Source organism: Lithobates pipiens, unplaced genomic scaffold, assembly GCF_037356315.1.
Source record: "Lithobates pipiens isolate NorthernLeopardFrog02 unplaced genomic scaffold, aLitPip1_a1.2 Scaffold_22, whole genome shotgun sequence".
Classification (NCBI taxonomy): Eukaryota; Metazoa; Chordata; class Amphibia; order Anura; family Ranidae; genus Lithobates; species Lithobates pipiens.
The window spans coordinates 104,555,793-104,573,833 of NW_027507784.1; the positions used below are offsets into that span (position 1 = coordinate 104,555,793).

The following is an 18,041-nucleotide window of genomic DNA, read 5'->3' on the forward strand; positions in this document are numbered from 1 at the left end:
GGTCGTTTTTATATCGGGTCAGATCCAAAATCATACAGAGAGAGGTTAACCTAATGCATACTACTTTATTTATAAAATACAATAAAATGCTGACAAAAAAAGTGCTAAAATGACACGCATGTCTTCAACTATTATATTCTTTGGACAGGACATCCCGCAACTCTCCATTACAGGTATAGTCAATAGATGTATTCCTACATCAATATCCTGCAGATTCACATTACCTGACGCGTTTCCAGAAATAAGCCCTCTTCTTCAGAGCTAACCAGTTTGTACACATACTTGTCTCTATTTATAGTCAAGGCAATGTATGAAGGTGATGCACAAAGTTGGTGCATTCTCTCTTTTTATGATTTTAGTTCTGTTTGAAGATTTCCCTAATTAGAAGGGAGCAGCAAGGCCTGGAATAGGCTAATGACATCACAGGAACTAGTTTGGTGTATGAGAAGAAATCCCTGATCTGTGTCTGATCCAAATCCTTAGCGCTCGGGTGCTGGCAGTGTGTTTATATCCATATATATCAAGGTGTTTTAATGCTACTCATTCCAAATGGAAAATAATTCATATTTAGTGCTCATTCCAAGTTATAGATCATAAGTGTGGTGTACGGTGGTAAACAGACATTGGAAAAGCACTTACAGCACTTTACATGTGTACTTACAGGGGACAGTGAAGGCCATCCCCAGAACATAAAAACACCTTAGTTACAAAGGCACTGTGACTAGAGGAATGGTTAAGCTCAAGGAAATACTCCACCCTTCAAAAGGAACAGGGAAGGACTGAAGCATTTATTTTTTTAGCTGGAAACCTCCTTCATTCCAATATATATAGGTTTTGGAATATGCCACAGATCAACTTGGGTAGCATACACCTAATAAAAGCACCACTTAGTGCAAATGTTAGCATTATACAACTACCCATCCCAGAAAGTTGCCAATATAATCAACTTACAGCAAATAGGCCAACAATGAGAAGTAAGCAGAGTAGTACATGTCTGGCAATCTGTCTGTCTCCGCTGTGCAGGTGTTGTTGCTCTTCCTGGGAAAGAGGACATCTCTGAGAGTTGCAGCGACTCAGACATTCATGTGCTTGTGGAAAGAATGGGCACAATTACACCACATAGCCTATAAAGTGATGACTTATTAAGAGCAGGCATGGAGATCAGAGCAATACCCAGCAACCTGGGGCAAGCTTGGGGTATTTCCATCACTGCTTGAGGGATACTTGGTATCCAAGACTAAGACCCTTTTTACACTGAGGCACTTTTCAGGCATTATAGTGCTAAAAATAGTGCCTGTAAACTGCCTCTCATGCCTCCCCAGTGTGAAAGCCTGTGTGCTTTCACACTGGGGCAGTGCTCTTGCAGGACAGGAAAAAAATTCATGCAAGCAGCATCTTTGTGGCGGTTTGGTAGTGGTGTGTACATAGCTCCCAAAACACCCTGCCCATTGAAACACAGGCTTGTAACCCTTTCTTTGGGTGCTAGTGGGGATTAAAAGTGCCCCGCCAGCGGCCAAAAAGCGCTGCTAAAACTACAGTAAAGTGCAGCTAAAACTAGTGGTGTTTTACTGCTAATGCGCCCCTGCCCTAGAGTGAAAGTATCCCAAGTAAACAGGAAAAGGGGAGCTGGGGATTCATGAGCAAAAATCTTACGGTGGATCTTCACCCAAAAGGTGACGTTCACTTTAAGTCCTCCCCCCACACCAAATTTGGCAAGTAATTTTTGCTGGGGGGTACCCTCTTCCACTTGGATTGCCTAGGCAATGTTCTCCTCTCCCACTCCCTGCAGTCTTCTAGGATACATCACAGGTCCCAGAAGACTGCGGGACCATTTACAAAACGCAGTGGGCAACTGGCTGCAAAGCTGCAAGCTGTCACAGATGCGTGCCAACACTTAAGATACCAGTGAAAAACTAGCCCGGGTGGGGGCGGCGCTAGATCCATAGATGTGTAAGTGTCCGATAATTAAAAGTCAGCAGCTAGAGGATATGTAGATGCTGATTTTTAATTTGTTACATACTGGAGAACTGCTTTAGCCACTTAAAGACCAGGCCTCTTTTTCAGACTTGGTACTTACAAGTTTAAAACACATTCTTTTTGCTAGAAAATGACTTAGAACCCCCAAACATTACACATTTTTTTTTAACACCCTAGAGAATAAAATGGCGGTCATTGCAATACTTTTTGTTACACCGTATTTGCGCAGCAGTCTTACAAGCGCACTTTTTTTGGAAAAAATTTACTTTTTGAGTAAAAAAAATAACACAACAGTAAAGTTAGCCCATTTTTATTTATATTGTGAAAGATAATGTTACACCGAGTAAATTGATACCCAACATGTCACCCTTCAAAATTGCACCCGATCGTGGAATGGGGGGTCAAACTTTTACCCTTAAAAATCTCCATAGGTGATGTTTAAAAAATTCTACAGGTTGCATGTTTTGAGTTACAGAGGAAGTCTAGGGCTAGAATTATTGCTCTCGCTCTAACAATCGCAGCAATACCTCACATGTGTGGTTTGACCACAGTTTTCATATGCGGGCGCTACTCAAGCATGCATTCGCTTCTGCGTCAGGACGGGGCACTTTAAAAAAAAAAAATTTCTTCTTATTTGTTTTATTTTATTTTTACACTGTTTTCAAAAAGAAATAAAAATGTGGGTCACCTTTATTCCTATTACAAGGAATGTAAACATCCCTTGTAATAGAAAAAAGCATGACAGGTCCTCTTAAATATGAGATCTGGGGTCAAAAAGTCCTCAGAGCTCATATTTGGACTTAAATGCAATAAAAAAAAAAAAAAAAAATGTAATTTAAAAAAAAATTACCACCAGACGGGTGGAGGCCATCTTAGCCTCACTCGTCTCCATACCCAGCCATGGAAAGGTCTTGATCGACTCCGTTGCTGCCGATGGCTCCAGTAAGCAGCTGAGGGCACAGAAGAGCGCCGGGAAGGGGGGTCCCCTCTCCCGCCGCCAATAACGGTGATCTTACGGTACATCTGCCGCAGTGACCACCATTATCGAACACAGAACCGCCGGCTCCAAAGATGGATACCCCGGTTGTGGCAGCAGCTACTGCCGTTACTGAGATACCCATCTTCAAATTGCCGACGTATATGTGCAGGAGACGGTCGGCAAGTGGTTAAAGTATGTTTGCCCACATCTCAAGCAGAGGGCACACCGGCAGAAGTTGGCAAGTGCTAAAAATAAAAAGCAGGGCCTGAAAACACACGTGACTCGCTACGTCTTAGCCCCGCCTCTGACCTAGGCTGACTTCAGCAGTAGGAAGATTACCATTAATCTGTGGACAAGACTTACCTAGTACAAAAGGGGAGCATGTGCACTGTGGTGGCAATGATGCAGAGGCTCTATAAACTTGCAGATTGTTGCCACCATGATCAAAAAGGAATGAGTGACTGGCAGGATGAACAGGTCATTTATCTATAGTAACATTTTTTTATAAAGAAACAAAGTGCACAGAGGCATTACAAAAATATTAGTAAGGGTTTACTGTTTCTTTTTTGGGTGGGGGTGTTTACTGACACTCTGTAACCCTTAACAGGTTATAAAGATGACTGCAGCAGCTAGTGTGCACAATCTGCCTGAATGGCAGGCCATTCTGATGAGGCAAAACTGAAGCCCTGGAGAAGTAGGATGTTTACTATATGTATTTAGCACCTAATTTGCAAAGTCTGACTGGACCTTTAAAAAGGCTGATGGACTTTAGGCATGGGAAAAAAAAAATCCCCGGACATGCAGGCTATATGCCCTGTATGATTTCCAGATATAACCTTCAATTTTGACTGGAAGAAACCTTTTGTTGATTACAGCTCCTCATTTTAAAATAATATCTTGTTTTGTGTTTTCAAAAAGTTTTCCTCATCACCATTGTTCGAATGCACCAGATTTTCACATGCCCAGCAAAACAATTAGGCCACTTTCACACTGAGGAGCTTAACAGGTGCTTTAGCGCTAAAAAATAATGCCTGCAAAGCGCCTCTCCTGTCACTCCAGTTGTCCTCTCCTGTCACTCCACTGCTCCTAAACTACCCCATCTTTGGGGTAGTTTAGGAGCAGGGTATACACCGTTTCTCTCTTTGTCCCTGCCCATTGAAATGAATGGGCAACGCTGCCGAAGTGCCTGCAAAGCACTTCGGCAGCAGCGATACATGGGTGCTATTAACCCCTTCTTTGGCTGCTAAAAGCGGGTTAAAAGCGCCCCACTAGCGGCCGAAAAGCGCAGCTAAAATTACACTAAAGTGCCACTAAAACTAGTGCCGCTTTACCGCCAACGCCCTCACCGCCCCAGTGTGAAAGTAGCCTTACCATATGTTTTAGTTAAAGTAAGCATAAAAGGTTATGAAACCGTGTAGAAAAAGAACTCTGCAATGGTTTTCTAGCTAGCATGTAAACACGACAGTCTGCATACTGTACCTTCCTCTATGCTGGGAGCCTCATTTATATTCAGAACATCTGCAGAGTCCACAGGCTGGCACACACTTCCGTTCTCCTGACCACATGCACACATCTCTGTATAGAGGAGACAGCAAACATTGTTATTACTGCTCTGCAGCCAATGCAACAGAAAGGCCTACTGTATTTTTCACAGAAACTGCTGCGATACAATTTTCTTAGATACAAATGTTTTTGGTTTCCTGGAATTACCAGTTTTTTTTTTTACAGTGCTACAGCATAATTCTCAGTGAAAGGTTTGAAATGAACATATGTCGTCTCCACAGCCTCCACACATGCCAGGTGCCAGGTTTAACAATTCAGTAAAGTTCAGCAATACGGCTGCACCATAAAAACCCCTACCGGCTATTTTCGGGGTGAAACATTTAACATTACCTGCCCATACGATCTGCGGGCAGACAGGTTACACTGAGTCAGCAGGAGACCTGCATGGATGCAGTGATCTGCTGATCACAGGTGCAATGCTTTCCAGGATCCTACAAAATAAAATGGTAAATGCATATTTTTTACCTGCAGAAAATTTGATTTTTTTTTTTTTTTTGTGATAAGTGAACTTAACCTTTAAAATTACACTGCAAACTCAGTTTATAATATGAAAAAAACAGCTCAAAATGATCTGCAGATCCAGACACAAAGCTGAATGCAAATCATGCCTTTACCTGTAAAAGAAAAACTTGGTCGCACCCAGCCCCACTTCCCAGGCTTCTCTGATAGTCTTGTGATCCTCACTGACCAACTAGGAAATTTGAGGGGGTAGGATAGGCGAGAAAGGCCTAAACTCAACTTTTACAGAAAATGGTGGTATTCGCATAATATTCCAAATGGATCTACTCATGGATTTGGCATATTGCGCTTTCAGTAAATGTAACCTCGTTTAATAAATTCTTATTACATGCTAATGTTAGTGACATGTTTACTTTACACCAAAAATGGATTCAGGCTGCAGGGTTTTCTCTTCCCCCTCTCATCTGCTATTACCATCCAGCTACACTGCAAAATTAAACTTCCACAAGAACAAAAGCCAAGGCTAGTGGTGCAGTTCATGCATACAAATACAGTAATCCTACCTCGAGCATCATTCTATTGGGACCGCATGGGGTCTGCCATGTCTATATCCTGTTGCTGTGGAAGGAGGACTAAAAAAATTTGTAAAGCAGCTATTGAACACCCAAAGACCTAAAAAAAAAAATGCAAATTATGGGGTATCATGTACTGGGTTTAATTCCCACCAGGTGCCAAATGCATGAAGTTTGTACTTTCTTTTGCGTGGATCTCCTTTGGGCACTACAATTTCCTTGCATTCTTGAAAACCATTCAAGTAGGTTATTTAGCTCCCAACCACATTTTCATGCATCTATATAACATTAAAACTTACACTTTAAAAAAAAAATTGATGTGAATGGTTCAGTGTCCTCTGTAAACTGCAACAGAATATGTCAGGCCAACATAAATAATAGAACTGGACAAGGGTGCGTAGGGAACCAACCTACGCACCAAAAGGCCACTTATTTAAAATTTTTGTAAAGCAGAAGGTTTTTTAATCTCAATGCATTCTAGATAAAAAGCCTTCCGTGTGCAGCAGCCCCTTTCAGCCCCCCTAACACTTACCTCAGGTCCCTCTCTGTCCAGAGATGTCCACGAGTGTCTCAGCCATCCAAGATTCTCTCTACTCATGGGCTGAGACACAGTAGCGGCACCAATGGCTGCTAGCTAATCGGGATAGAGAGGGAGTGGGGCCGGGTCAGGGCTCTGTGTCAGAATGGACATAGGGAGCTGTGACTCGACTTGGGTGCCCCCACAGAAAGCTGCTTGCTGTGGGGGCAGTGAACAGGAGGGAGGGGCCAGGATTACAGAAGAGGGACACAAGAAGAGGAGGATCCGGGCTGTTCTGTGCCAATCTACTGCACAGAGCAGGTAAGTAGAACATGTTTTTTTTTCCTATAAAAATAACAAAGAGACATTAACCTTTATTATAAATCATAAACGGTATGTAAATGACCAAACCATGTATCCCTATAGGGCGATGTCAATGCCACTATATATGAACCACTATGTGGTAATATTTACACCTACCAAATTAATTGGTAAAACTTGGTGAAACTGCTCTTGATATTCACATATCTAGTCCCGTCGTACGTGCCGTTCACGTCATCGCGCACGGTTTCAGCGGACTGTTCGTTCATCGTGTGTGGGCAAGTCCGTCCATGCTAAGTTTGAGCGGACTGTCCGCTGAAACTGTTTGACAAACAAAGTTGAGCGAACAGTCCCCGCGTGTGTACGCGGCCTCAGTATAAAGGTTGCGGGCTATTTAGAGGCCTTTTGGTGCATAGGGAAGCGCACCCTCGTCTAGTTCTAGTTCATTTTTTCCACAGATAAGTATCAACTGTCCTTTGTATATTTGCAACATATATAATACATGTAAATTTGTTTTTTAACGATACCAATGAACTTGGTTTACTACCATAAGGCCTTTGCCTACCCGGTCTAAAAGTAGAGGGTGTACTTGATCCGACAGGACTGTCTGGCTTGGATTCAATTGTAACATCTGTTGTTCTGTTACTGCTGCTATGCGAGGACTGATTCAGCACCTGATAGTTGCCATCTTGTTCATTTCTACTCATGCACATAAGACAAACACCAGACAGCAGTATACTAACAGACAAGATAACTGCTGTGCTGATGATCTGCATCAAAACAGAGAAAAGTGATGTTATACTTTACAGAGGTAGTTATGGGTATCATAACCTTTTTTTATTTTATTTTTTTAACCCCCCACTGTAATCCAAGCACCTCGTATTGTAAGAAGAGATGTTGTGATATTGTACAAAGAGAAATTACTAGAAGAGGTTAGAATAGTTTACTTGTTATAGACCAAGATTCCAAGTAAAAAATATTAACTCAACCTCACTAGTTCCAGCCCTTTCCATTTGAGACCCCTCACACACCTCATAGTTTATTGGTTTAAATTATTGAAAACACACTATCACTTTGTCATTCCCCAACCCACCCACTGATACTGACCCTGCAAGCCTTCTCCTGACTCCAATGACATCTTTCGTCATCACAACCAGTACCAAAATTGAAATTTTTTTAGTTGGTGTTGGACACCAAGGACAGCAATGATGCCACGTGTGACCATACTCGGGCATAGAGCTTGGCTCCTTGACCTGAGCACTGTCCCATGGTAGGTAGTCACGTGCTCCCTATACACCCTGGAGCCAGCAGGAGGGCGAAAGAGCACTGGAAAGGTGGGTATCAGTGGGTGGGGACCTCCTTACACATACACTGTCACCTAAATGAGCAAAAAACCAAGTGTCTTTTTACATTTTTATCTTATAGTCTTACCTGAGACTTCCCATAAAAGAAAGCAGAATCAATGTTGTCTAGATCACGTTCCCCTACACTCAGAAGGATGCACACCACTAAGAAAGGAATGCTGGTTAAACAAAAAAAAAAAAAGTAATAACCATAATGCAATTTTATTAAACACACATACAGTGTCCCTTCCTGGACCTAATTGACACCAAAGATCATTTTGGGAGTCCCTTAATGATATGTATGAATAGCAGACTTGATCACTTCTGGAGTTTGTTAATATCCTTGCAATGTACATTGATCACCCAAAGGGGATTGTTTTGTTTTCTCTCAAGAAAAGTGGAGATACTATTTAAGTCACTATATCTAATAAGAATGGAATTCCTTCTAAATGTTTTATTACATATGCCACACATGCTATATCCAAATACATTGCTACAGGATACTTACCACCAACCAGCTAAAGCTATTACCACTACAGGAAAGTTCCCAATTTCTCTCTTCTTTAGTAGAAATAGTGATAACGAGAGCAGACCTGCAAATAAAATCATGTGCCAACATTTATATAATGTTTATAATTCTTTCAGTTTAAAAAAAAATGACCAACATATAAATAAAGAGAAAAATAGGCTCTTCTAAGCTATAGTTATTAGATTATTATTGTATTCTAGTAAATATATGTGGTTAATTCAAGAAATATATTGGTTCTTTTTAAAATTTAAACATTCCTTAAAGTGGTTCTAAAGCCTAAACATTTTTTTACCTTATTGCATGTTCTGCACGAAGGTAAAAAATGTTTAGGCATTAGTATTACCCCCTTGCTACCCCACTGTCTTTTTCTATGGATGCAGGCAGTGGCTCAGGCTCTATGCCACAGGTGTACCACAATAAGAAGCAGCTTCCTATGGTAACAGACCATTAAGAGGAGGAGCGCTGGCCAGAATTTTCAGTCTCTGTTCGAAAATAAGGCATGCAACATGGCACTGCACAGGTTAATCATGACTTCTGTCTGTAGTCTAAGCCCTTGTACACACGGTCGGAGATTCCGACAACCAAATCCGTCTGATTTTGTCCGACGGATCTTGTCCGAAACTGTTGCATACACACGGTCAGACAAAGTTGTCGGAAAATCCGATCTTTCAGAACGTGATGACATAATTTCGTTACGATGGGACTACGTTCAGGCTAGTAACCAATAGCTTTGATGTAGGAGTTTGATCTGAGCATGCGTGGCACTTTGTTCGATCGGAATTCTCTACACATGATCGGAGTATGTCCGATCGGAGCATGTTGTCGGAAAATATTTCCGGCAAGTTGAAAATTTGGTCCGACGGATATTCCGACGGAAACAGTCCGATGCAGACCACACACAGTCGGAATATCCGGCAAAACACTCCGATCGGATACATTCCATCGGAATCTCCGATCGTGTGTACAAGGGCTAAGATTTAACATTTCCTGTGAAGAAACAGCATATCCCACAGTCCCTGGGGCAGTGAATCTACTGCTGTGAAGGTGAGAACTAAATAGTAATTACAGTGCCTTGCCATTTTTCGTGTTTTGTTGTCTCACAACCTGGAATTAACATGGATTGTTTGAGGATTTGCATCATTTAATTTACAGAACATGCCCACAACGTTGAAGATTTTTTTTAAATTGTAAAGCAAACAACAAATATCACAAAATAACAGTCAATTCACCCCCTAAAGTCAATACTTTGTAGAGCCACCTTTTGCGGCTATCACAGCTCCAAGTTGCATTGGATAAGTCTCCATGAGCTTGCTACATCTCTTACTACTGTGATTTTTGCCCATTCCTCCTGGCAAAACTGCTCCAGCTCCTTCAAGTTGGATGGTCTGCGCTTGTGAACAGCAATCTTTAAGTCTGACCACAGATTTTCTATTGGATTGAGGTTTGGGCTTTGACTAGGCCATTCCAACACATTTACATGTTTCCCCTTAAGCCACTAAAGTGTTGCTGTAGCAGTGTGTTTGGAAGGTGAACCGTCACCCTAGCCTCAAATCACACCCAGAGTGGTATAGGTTTTGCTGAAGAATATCCCTGTATTTAGAACCATCCAGCTTTCCCTCAACTCTGACCAGTTTCCCAGTCCCAACTGCTGAAAAGCATCCCAACTGCATGATGCTGCTACCACCATGTTTCACTTTGGGGATGGTGTTCTTTGGGTGATGTGGTGTTTTGGCTTTTCGCCAGACATAGAATTTTTTTTAATGGCCAAAAAGTTAAATTTTAGTCTCAGACTAGAACACCTTCCTCCATACATTTTGGGAGTCTCCCACGTGCCTTTTCACAAATTTAAAACATGCCATGTTGTTTTTTTGCTGAAAGTAATTGCTTTCTTCTGGCTACTCTGCCATAAAGCCCAACTCTATGGCGCGTATGGCTTATTGTCATCCTATGTACAGATACTCCAGTCTCTGCTGTGGAACTCTGCAGCTCCTCCAGGGTTACCTTAGGTCTCTGTGCTGCCTCTCTGAGTAATTCCCTCCTTGCCCTGTCTATGAGTTTTGGTGTGCGACCGTCTCTTGGCAGGTTTGCGGTTGTGCCATCTTCTTTCAATTTGATTACAATAGATTTAATGGTGCTCCTATCATCAAAGATTTGGATTTTTTTATAATCTAACCCTGACTTGTACTTCTCAACAACATTGTCCCTTACTTGTTTGGAGAGTTCCTTGGTCTTCATGGTAGTGTTTGGTTTGTGGTGCCTCTTGCTTATGTGTTGCAGCCTCTGGTGCCTTTCAAAAAGGTGTGTATATGTGATGACAGATCATGTGACACTTAGATTGCATACAGGTGGACATCATTTCACTAAGTATGTGACTTCTGAAGGTAATTGGTTGCACCAGAGCTTTTTATGGGCTTCATAATAAAACGGAGTGAATACATACGCAATAGTTATATGTATATATTTTTCTAATTTTACTTCACCAACATAGACTATTGTCTACTGTTCTGCTCCATCACATATAATTCAGATTATAAAAAAAAACATTGACCTAAAGGCTGTAATGATGATAGGTAAAAAGCCTTAATGTGCATCCTAGCAAATTATGAAATACTTACCTTAGAACGAGGCTACCATAGCTCATCCGGTCACAGCCGAGGGGGCTGACGTGTTCCCTTGGCGTTTCGTCCAGGTTTGCGGGCTCCAGCACGGAGACTAGCCGGACCCACGATGACGTCACTCCCCCTGCATGCACGCGGGAGTCCTTAGTTCCGGCACATGCCGCTGGACTTTCAGCACGTATGCACTGCTGACATCAGCGGGAAAGGTGAATATCTCCTAAACCGTGCAGCTTTAGGAGATATTCATTTTACCTACAGGTAAGCCTTATTATAGTCTTACCTGTAGGTAAAAATGACCAGGCGGACAATACAGTCGCTTTAATGTGATGAAACACAGAGGAAATGGCAAGGCATTCACTGGACCCTATGTGACTCGAAACAAGAAGTTACCTAGGTGTATGAATACAAATACATAGGGGAATCAATTAGCCATGACACTACAAACTGCAACCACAACCTGCAAGCCCATCATTACAAGGTAAGGCAAACAAAAAAAAAAAGGGTATAAAACTACACCAATACATAGTTAAACAAAGAAAAACATTTGAAAGTGTACAAAGCCTGTAACTGATGATAAATAAAATTTGATGCAGCACACATCTACCAGATTTCCATGTATTAAGTAATGAAAATACCTGTCCACAAGTATGTACTGTAGAGGGCACCGTATAAGATTACAAACACTAGCATCTGTCCCACCACATTTCTCTCTTGTATTATGAAGTTCCATAACACCATTCCAATGCAGACAATCAGCTGAAGAAAGAAGAAATACAAATTAAAAACATACAGCAACGTTGAACTAAGATGAAATGCAGACTGAGTTACAGTGGTGAAAATAATGATTTGATCCCCTGCAGATTTTGTAAGTTTGACCACTTATTAAGAAATGAAGGGTCTACAATTGTTATCATAGGTGTATTTTAAAATGATAGAGACAGAATATCAACTAAAAATCCAGAAAAAAAAACCCGCGATACAAAGGTTATAAATGGAGTTGCAGTTCGGTGAGTAAAATAAGTATTTGGTCACCGACCAACCAGCAATAATTCTGGCTCCCACAGACTGGCTACAGTATGTTCTCATGTGGTACACAGATTAGTCCTGTCAATAAGAAAGTGCTCCTGACAGCTCGTTATGTGCATAAAAAAAATAAAATAAAAAAAAGCACATGGCCACAGAATCTCTTTCTTCCATTCAAACCTCACCATCATGGGCAAGACTAAAGAGCCGTCAAAGGATGTCAGGGACAAGATTGTAGACCTGTACAAGGCTGGAATGGGCTATAAGACCATCAGCAAGAAGCTTCGTGAGAAGGAGACAACTGGTGGAGCAATTATTTGCAAATATAAGAAATACAAAATAACCGTCAATCGTCCTCTGTCTGGAACTCCATGCAAGATTTCACATCATGGGGTAAGGATGATCATGAGAAAAGTGAGGGCTCAGCCCAGAACTACACGGGAAGAGCTGGTTAATGATTTTAAGGCAGTTGGGACCACAGTCACCAAACAAACCATTGGTAACACAATATGCTGCTATTGATTGAAATCCTGCAGCACCCGCAAGGTCCCCCTCCTCAAGAAGGCACATGTACAGGCCTATCTGAAGGTTGTCAATGAACATCTAAATGATTCAGAGAAAAATTGGGAGAAAGTGGGGTGGTCAGACGTGACCACAATTGATTGAGCTTTTGGCATTACCTTGACTCGCCGTGTTTTAAGGAAGAAAAATGCTGACTATGATCCTAAGAACACCGTCCCTATAGTCAAGTACGGAGGTGGAAATATTATGGTTTGGGCTGTTTCTCTGCTAAAGGTACAAGCTGACTTTGCCACATTGAGGGGCCAAAAGACGGGGCCATGAATTGTAAAATCTTGGATAAGAACCTTCTTCCCTCAGCCAGAACACTGAAGATGGGTCTTCCAGCATGACAATGACCCAAAACATACTGCCAAGGCAACAAAGGAGTGGCTGAAGAAGTGGCCTAGCAAGTCCTTAACCCTACCGAAAATTTATGGAGGGAGCTGAAACTTTGAGTTGCCAAGTGACAGACAAGAAACTGTAAGGATTTAGAGAAGATATGTAAGGAGTGGACCAAAATTACTTCTGAGATGTGTGCAAACCTGGTCACCAACTACAAGAGACGTCTTACCTCCGTGCTTGCTAACAAGAGTTTCTCCACCAAAGGACTAAGTCATGTTTTGCTTGGGAATCAAATACACTTCTTTTACTCGCTGAACTGTAACATTTGTATCATGTGTTTTTTTCTGTATTTTTGTTAATATTCTGTCTCTATCATTTAAAATGCACCTATGATAAAAAATGATAGAACCTTAATTTCTTTGTAAGTGGGCAAACTTAAAAAATTTACAGGGGATCAAATAATTATTTTCTCCCCTGTATGTCATAGAAGCAAGCAGCGAGATTACTCTCACCATACTAAATGTGATGAAACATAATGCCGCACCAGGACACCACCAGTAAAAAATAAATTCTTAATAATAAAACCTAAATATGATTTTGTGTCGAGCATAAGGGAGAGTCAAAAGGACTCCTTGTTGGTGCCTTAATTCAAGGTTTGTATCCACCCATAGAAGTCTTATACAGATCATTCTGCACTAGACCACACACCCAGTTTGTTGTACTGTGAAAGGATTAGCACATCTACAAGCTTATGTTTATTTAAAAAGATTTACACCTTACAACAAAGATAAGGTATACATTAAATGGCGGTAATGCATTTGTAGCAGCAGCCAGGACTGCACAGATTTAGCAAGCACTGCTGAATGTACCACTGCGTCACAACGTATGTACATTGCAGCTTGCAGTCATTATATAGTAAAATATATGTTCAACTAATAGGGTTACATCAACACCAGTCTGCCAAGAGACATAAATTACCATGTGAGAAGCAGCTGTTAAAAAGACTGAGCAGAGCTCTAGGTGGCGATGAAGGTAAAATGTGAAATGAAACAGACATGCACATAAAGTTCATGTATAAGCTTACCATACACTATATTACCTCATATAAACCAAAAGTAGTACTGTAACAAGCTAAATTCCCGGACAGAAAAGTAAAACAAATACAATTAAATGTGAACCTTTCATGTATTTCAAAGCAAGGGCACTGCTACTTAAAATCAGGCAGCAAAACATTCTTGCTGGTGCCTTATTAGCAATAAAGCCCTTATCTGTCTGTCTGCACAGTGGTATTAGTTTAAAACAGAAGAAAGAACATAGCGATGACCTCAGAATGCTGCTGTTCCTTTATCGTCAACATACCAAACGTACTTTTTCAGCAGCCGGTGTGTTGGAATGACACTGCTTTGCTTTTTCCTGGCCATACAGTCCAGGAAGAAGCAAACCATTTGGGAAGGTTGAATATCCGTTACCGCTGCCACATGCTGTTCTTCTCATCAACTTGTATGTTCTGTAGTAATGTACAAACCAGAGGGGGGGATCCACAGCGTGTGGTGGGCGAGCAGCAGCCATTCTCTATTTCAGGAAGTGTGGAATACTTTCTGTGATCAATGCGAAGCAAAACAGTAGTGCTTCAACATGTGTCATTTCCCAGAAGATGACTTTTACTAAAATCAATGCATACAGTAACCAAGAACCAATTAATAGAATACTTTTAACTTTAGACAAGAATGTTACTTGTATGACAAATGTTTAATACATTATGCATGGTATGGTCACACTATCCAAAATGTGATATCCTTCCATACATTCCACAGTGAAAAATTACAGCAAATACGCAAAACATTTTTTTTTATTATAAAAGACTCACTTGAGCCAGAAGTAGATTTGCAGTCAGCAAATGAGGAAGTCTTTTATATTTTTTACTCAAAAGCAAAACGGCAAGAGACCAGACCTGCAAATAAATGCATAAAAATGAATCAAATGGGCAAATAAATGATATTGTGATAGGTTGCTCCATCCACCCCGCCCGTCTCACTGGAGTTTAGTGTGAAGCATTGTGCCTCCATGTTCCACCTTACATCTTTAGATGGCTTATCCCTCTATCTTGGGAGTTTTACCCATTATTATACAGATGTAATAAACACATTTTCCTACGCTACCAAAACACAAAATGACATACATTTTTCCCTTCCTCCCACACAGCTCTGTACCTGTAAGAACAAGTGAGCGCTCTTTCCATTTTTTGGGGGAGGGAACTGCATCCCACCTATTTCCTGCATGACAGAGGCACTTCAGAAAACTTCTAAACTATACAGTTAAAACAATTCACATACAGAATTTGTATTTCACCTGATGTTTTGTCAATCAGGTTAGCCAGTTCTGTTAAAAATAATAGCAGTGTGTAAAAAAGTGAGTAAGGACCCTTTCATACGAGGCAAATCAGTTTGATGGACTTCGCTTGCTCTGCGGGGATTGCTCCGCTGATCCCTGCTGAGCAGGTGTTTGACAGGTCCGTCTACACTCATTGTGCAGATCTATGGGGAGATTGGGTGAAAACAGACCGCCTGTCCATTTTCATCCAATCCAATAGACAGATGGAAAATAGGAGCATCATCTGTCTGGATTTGGCGGAGAGGATCGCATAGCAGCAGGTGTCAGCTGACATCCACCGCTCCATAGGGGTAAATGGGTGGTCCAATCAGGTTCTCCTGAAAAACTGACAAGCGGACCTGATCGTACAGCATGTGTGAAAGGGGCCTAAAAGCTCAAAATCCTTATAATAGTTTTTTTTTTCCATACACGCAGATGCATTTGGAAAACTGCACAGTCTATTTCAAATCAAAAACGTGAAGAAAAATGTTGTCATTACTTTACAGAAAGTGAAGAAAAAGGATTATTAGACTCTTCCAAAAAATAGCAGTGTCTGCATTTTTCTTTACAAATGCAAACATTTATTGCATAAACTGAAAATGCTTGAAGATTTAGCTTTCCTGTGAATCACTGAATATTTAGTTGTATAACTACTGGTTCTGAGAACTGCTTCACATCTGTGTTGCATGGAGTCAACCAACTTCTGGCACCTGTGAACAGATATTCCAGCCCAGGACGATTGCACTACGTTCCGCAATTCCTCTGCATTTCTTGGTTTTACCTCAGAAACCGCATTTTTGATGTTACCCCACAAGCTTTCTATTGGATTAAGGTCCGAGGACTGGGATGGCCACTCCATAACATTAATCTTGTTGGTCTGGAACCAAGATGCTGCTCACTTACTGGTGTGGATAGGGTCATTGTCTTGTTGAAACACCCATTTCAAGGGCATTTCCCCCTGAGCATAATGCATCATGACCTCTTCAAGTATTTTAATGTAAAATAGGCCCCACACTATAGTATGAGAAACATCTCCATATCATAATGCTTGCCCCACCATGCTTCACTGTCTTTGCAGTGTACTGTGACTTGAATTCAGCGTTTGGGGGTCTTCTGACAAACTTTCTGCGGCCCTTTAGACTAAAAAAAAAAAAATTTTCCTTTCATCAGTCCACAAAATGTTGCAACATATCTCTTTAGGTCAGTCAATGTGTTCTTTGGCAAATTGCAACCTCTTCAGCATGTAGTTTTTTCAACTCTTCACACAATCAAGATCAACTTTTAATCAAAGTACGCAGTTCTAAACAATGTCTGGAAAAACCCATTTTACTAATTTTCAGAGAGAAATGCACTGTACCCAGCATGTAATAATTATATTGGTGAGGGTGTCTCTGCAAGGTGCCACATCCGAATTGACTAAACAAAGAAAGGGTGTCCCCTAAATGGACTTTTAAGGCACTGAAATGGTTTATAGAAAAAAGCTTATTTTATTAAACATAGTATACACAATAAAGATAAAATGTATTGGAATGGTTACAGTTACTGTGTACAAGGTACAAAATCACTACAACGATTGACAGTAAATTTCTCATAGTTCACCTGATGCATTTCAGAGTATCTATGACTCCTTCTTCAGGGGTGTCTATAAAAAGGTCAATTGTATATATATTATGGCGATATCGTAAACCAAACATTTTGATAAAGTTTAGTAAAAACAAGAAATATGAGTGGGACGGTGTCTCCAAAAATCTGCCAGTTTCAAATGGCTGATTTTCAGAGCGTATGATGGTATCACATCAACTAGGAACTGAATGTAGCCAGGCTAACCTGGGGGAGTTGGATGCCTGACAATACTGTTTGTATGGTAACAATAAGTTTGTTGAAAAGTTGATATGACACTATATAGTAGATGTCAACTTAATATGTGGGAAGCAGCCGCATGGAGACACGTCCTGGCATCCAGACCACCTGGCATTTGCTGCCTCTGTCCTTAAATAAGGGTCACCTGTTTTTTTCAGACTGAGTGAACTCACTAATTGAACTCCACACTGCTATTATTTTGAACACGTCCCTTTCAAGTAATGATTCAATTACACAGAATCAGCAGCATGCATGTCATGGCTGTTGGTTTTCTATTACTCTACTACACCAACTAGTAAATTATTTGCCATGTAGAAATAGAATTTATACCAAAAACAGTGATTGATCTGGTTAGTGATGTTGGACTGCTATTATTTTGAACACAACTGTAGGCACTATTACCATTTCCTATTCTAGCTGTAAAACCTACTTTGACCCCCTGCCTGCCCAACCTACAGCATAATTAGTCTGCCAGCTGACTGTCAATTGATGAAAAGGGTGCAATAGACACAAAGCAGAATAGAAAATAGTGGTCTTGGCTGCCTGACTATGTAATGTGACAGAGATACGTAAATCAGATTACGGGAAGAACAGAAACGTACATGCTTGAAAATTTTATCTATAAGCTTAAACAGGTTGTAAACCCTCTAGGTTTTTCACCTTAATGCATTAGGGTGAAAAACCTCCAGTGCTGCAGCTGCCCCCCAGAGCCCCCCCTTTTACTTACTTGAATCCAGTCTTTCCAGTGGCGGGGACACAAGCACACCGGCTCCACCCGGTGTCTCAGGTCCTGGATAGATTGATAGCAGCACAGCCATTGGCTCCCGCTACTGTCAATCAAATCCAATGAGCTTGGGCCTCCTCCCCCCCCGAGTCTTACTGTCGGTGTCCATAGACGCAGCAGCAGGGCACGTGAGCACGCCCGCACGAGTGCCCAAGGGAGAGTGGCGCTCCAATGGGGCACTCGAGAACAGGAGAAGCCAGGAGTGCTGCTGAGGGACTCCAGA

The 18,041-nt window shown here is 41.2% G+C and overlaps 1 protein-coding gene across 2 annotated transcripts in view; it reads right to left on the reverse strand.

Moving 5' to 3' along the window:
• Positions 1-18,041, reverse strand: part of GPR155 (G protein-coupled receptor 155) — a 96,474-nt gene that overhangs the window by 26,504 nt on the left and 51,929 nt on the right. For both annotated transcript variants that reach the window (XM_077448034.1, XM_077448035.1), the window contains exons 6-12: positions 14,672-14,755; positions 11,514-11,634; positions 8,240-8,324; positions 7,820-7,910; positions 6,954-7,158; positions 4,436-4,531; positions 952-1,088 (exon numbers count right to left, since the gene is read on the reverse strand). In XM_077448034.1, the coding sequence (XP_077304160.1) occupies positions 952-1,088; positions 4,436-4,531; positions 6,954-7,158; positions 7,820-7,910; positions 8,240-8,324; positions 11,514-11,634; positions 14,672-14,755 (819 nt within the window). The remainder of the gene's footprint in view (positions 1-951; positions 1,089-4,435; positions 4,532-6,953; positions 7,159-7,819; positions 7,911-8,239; positions 8,325-11,513; positions 11,635-14,671; positions 14,756-18,041) is intronic.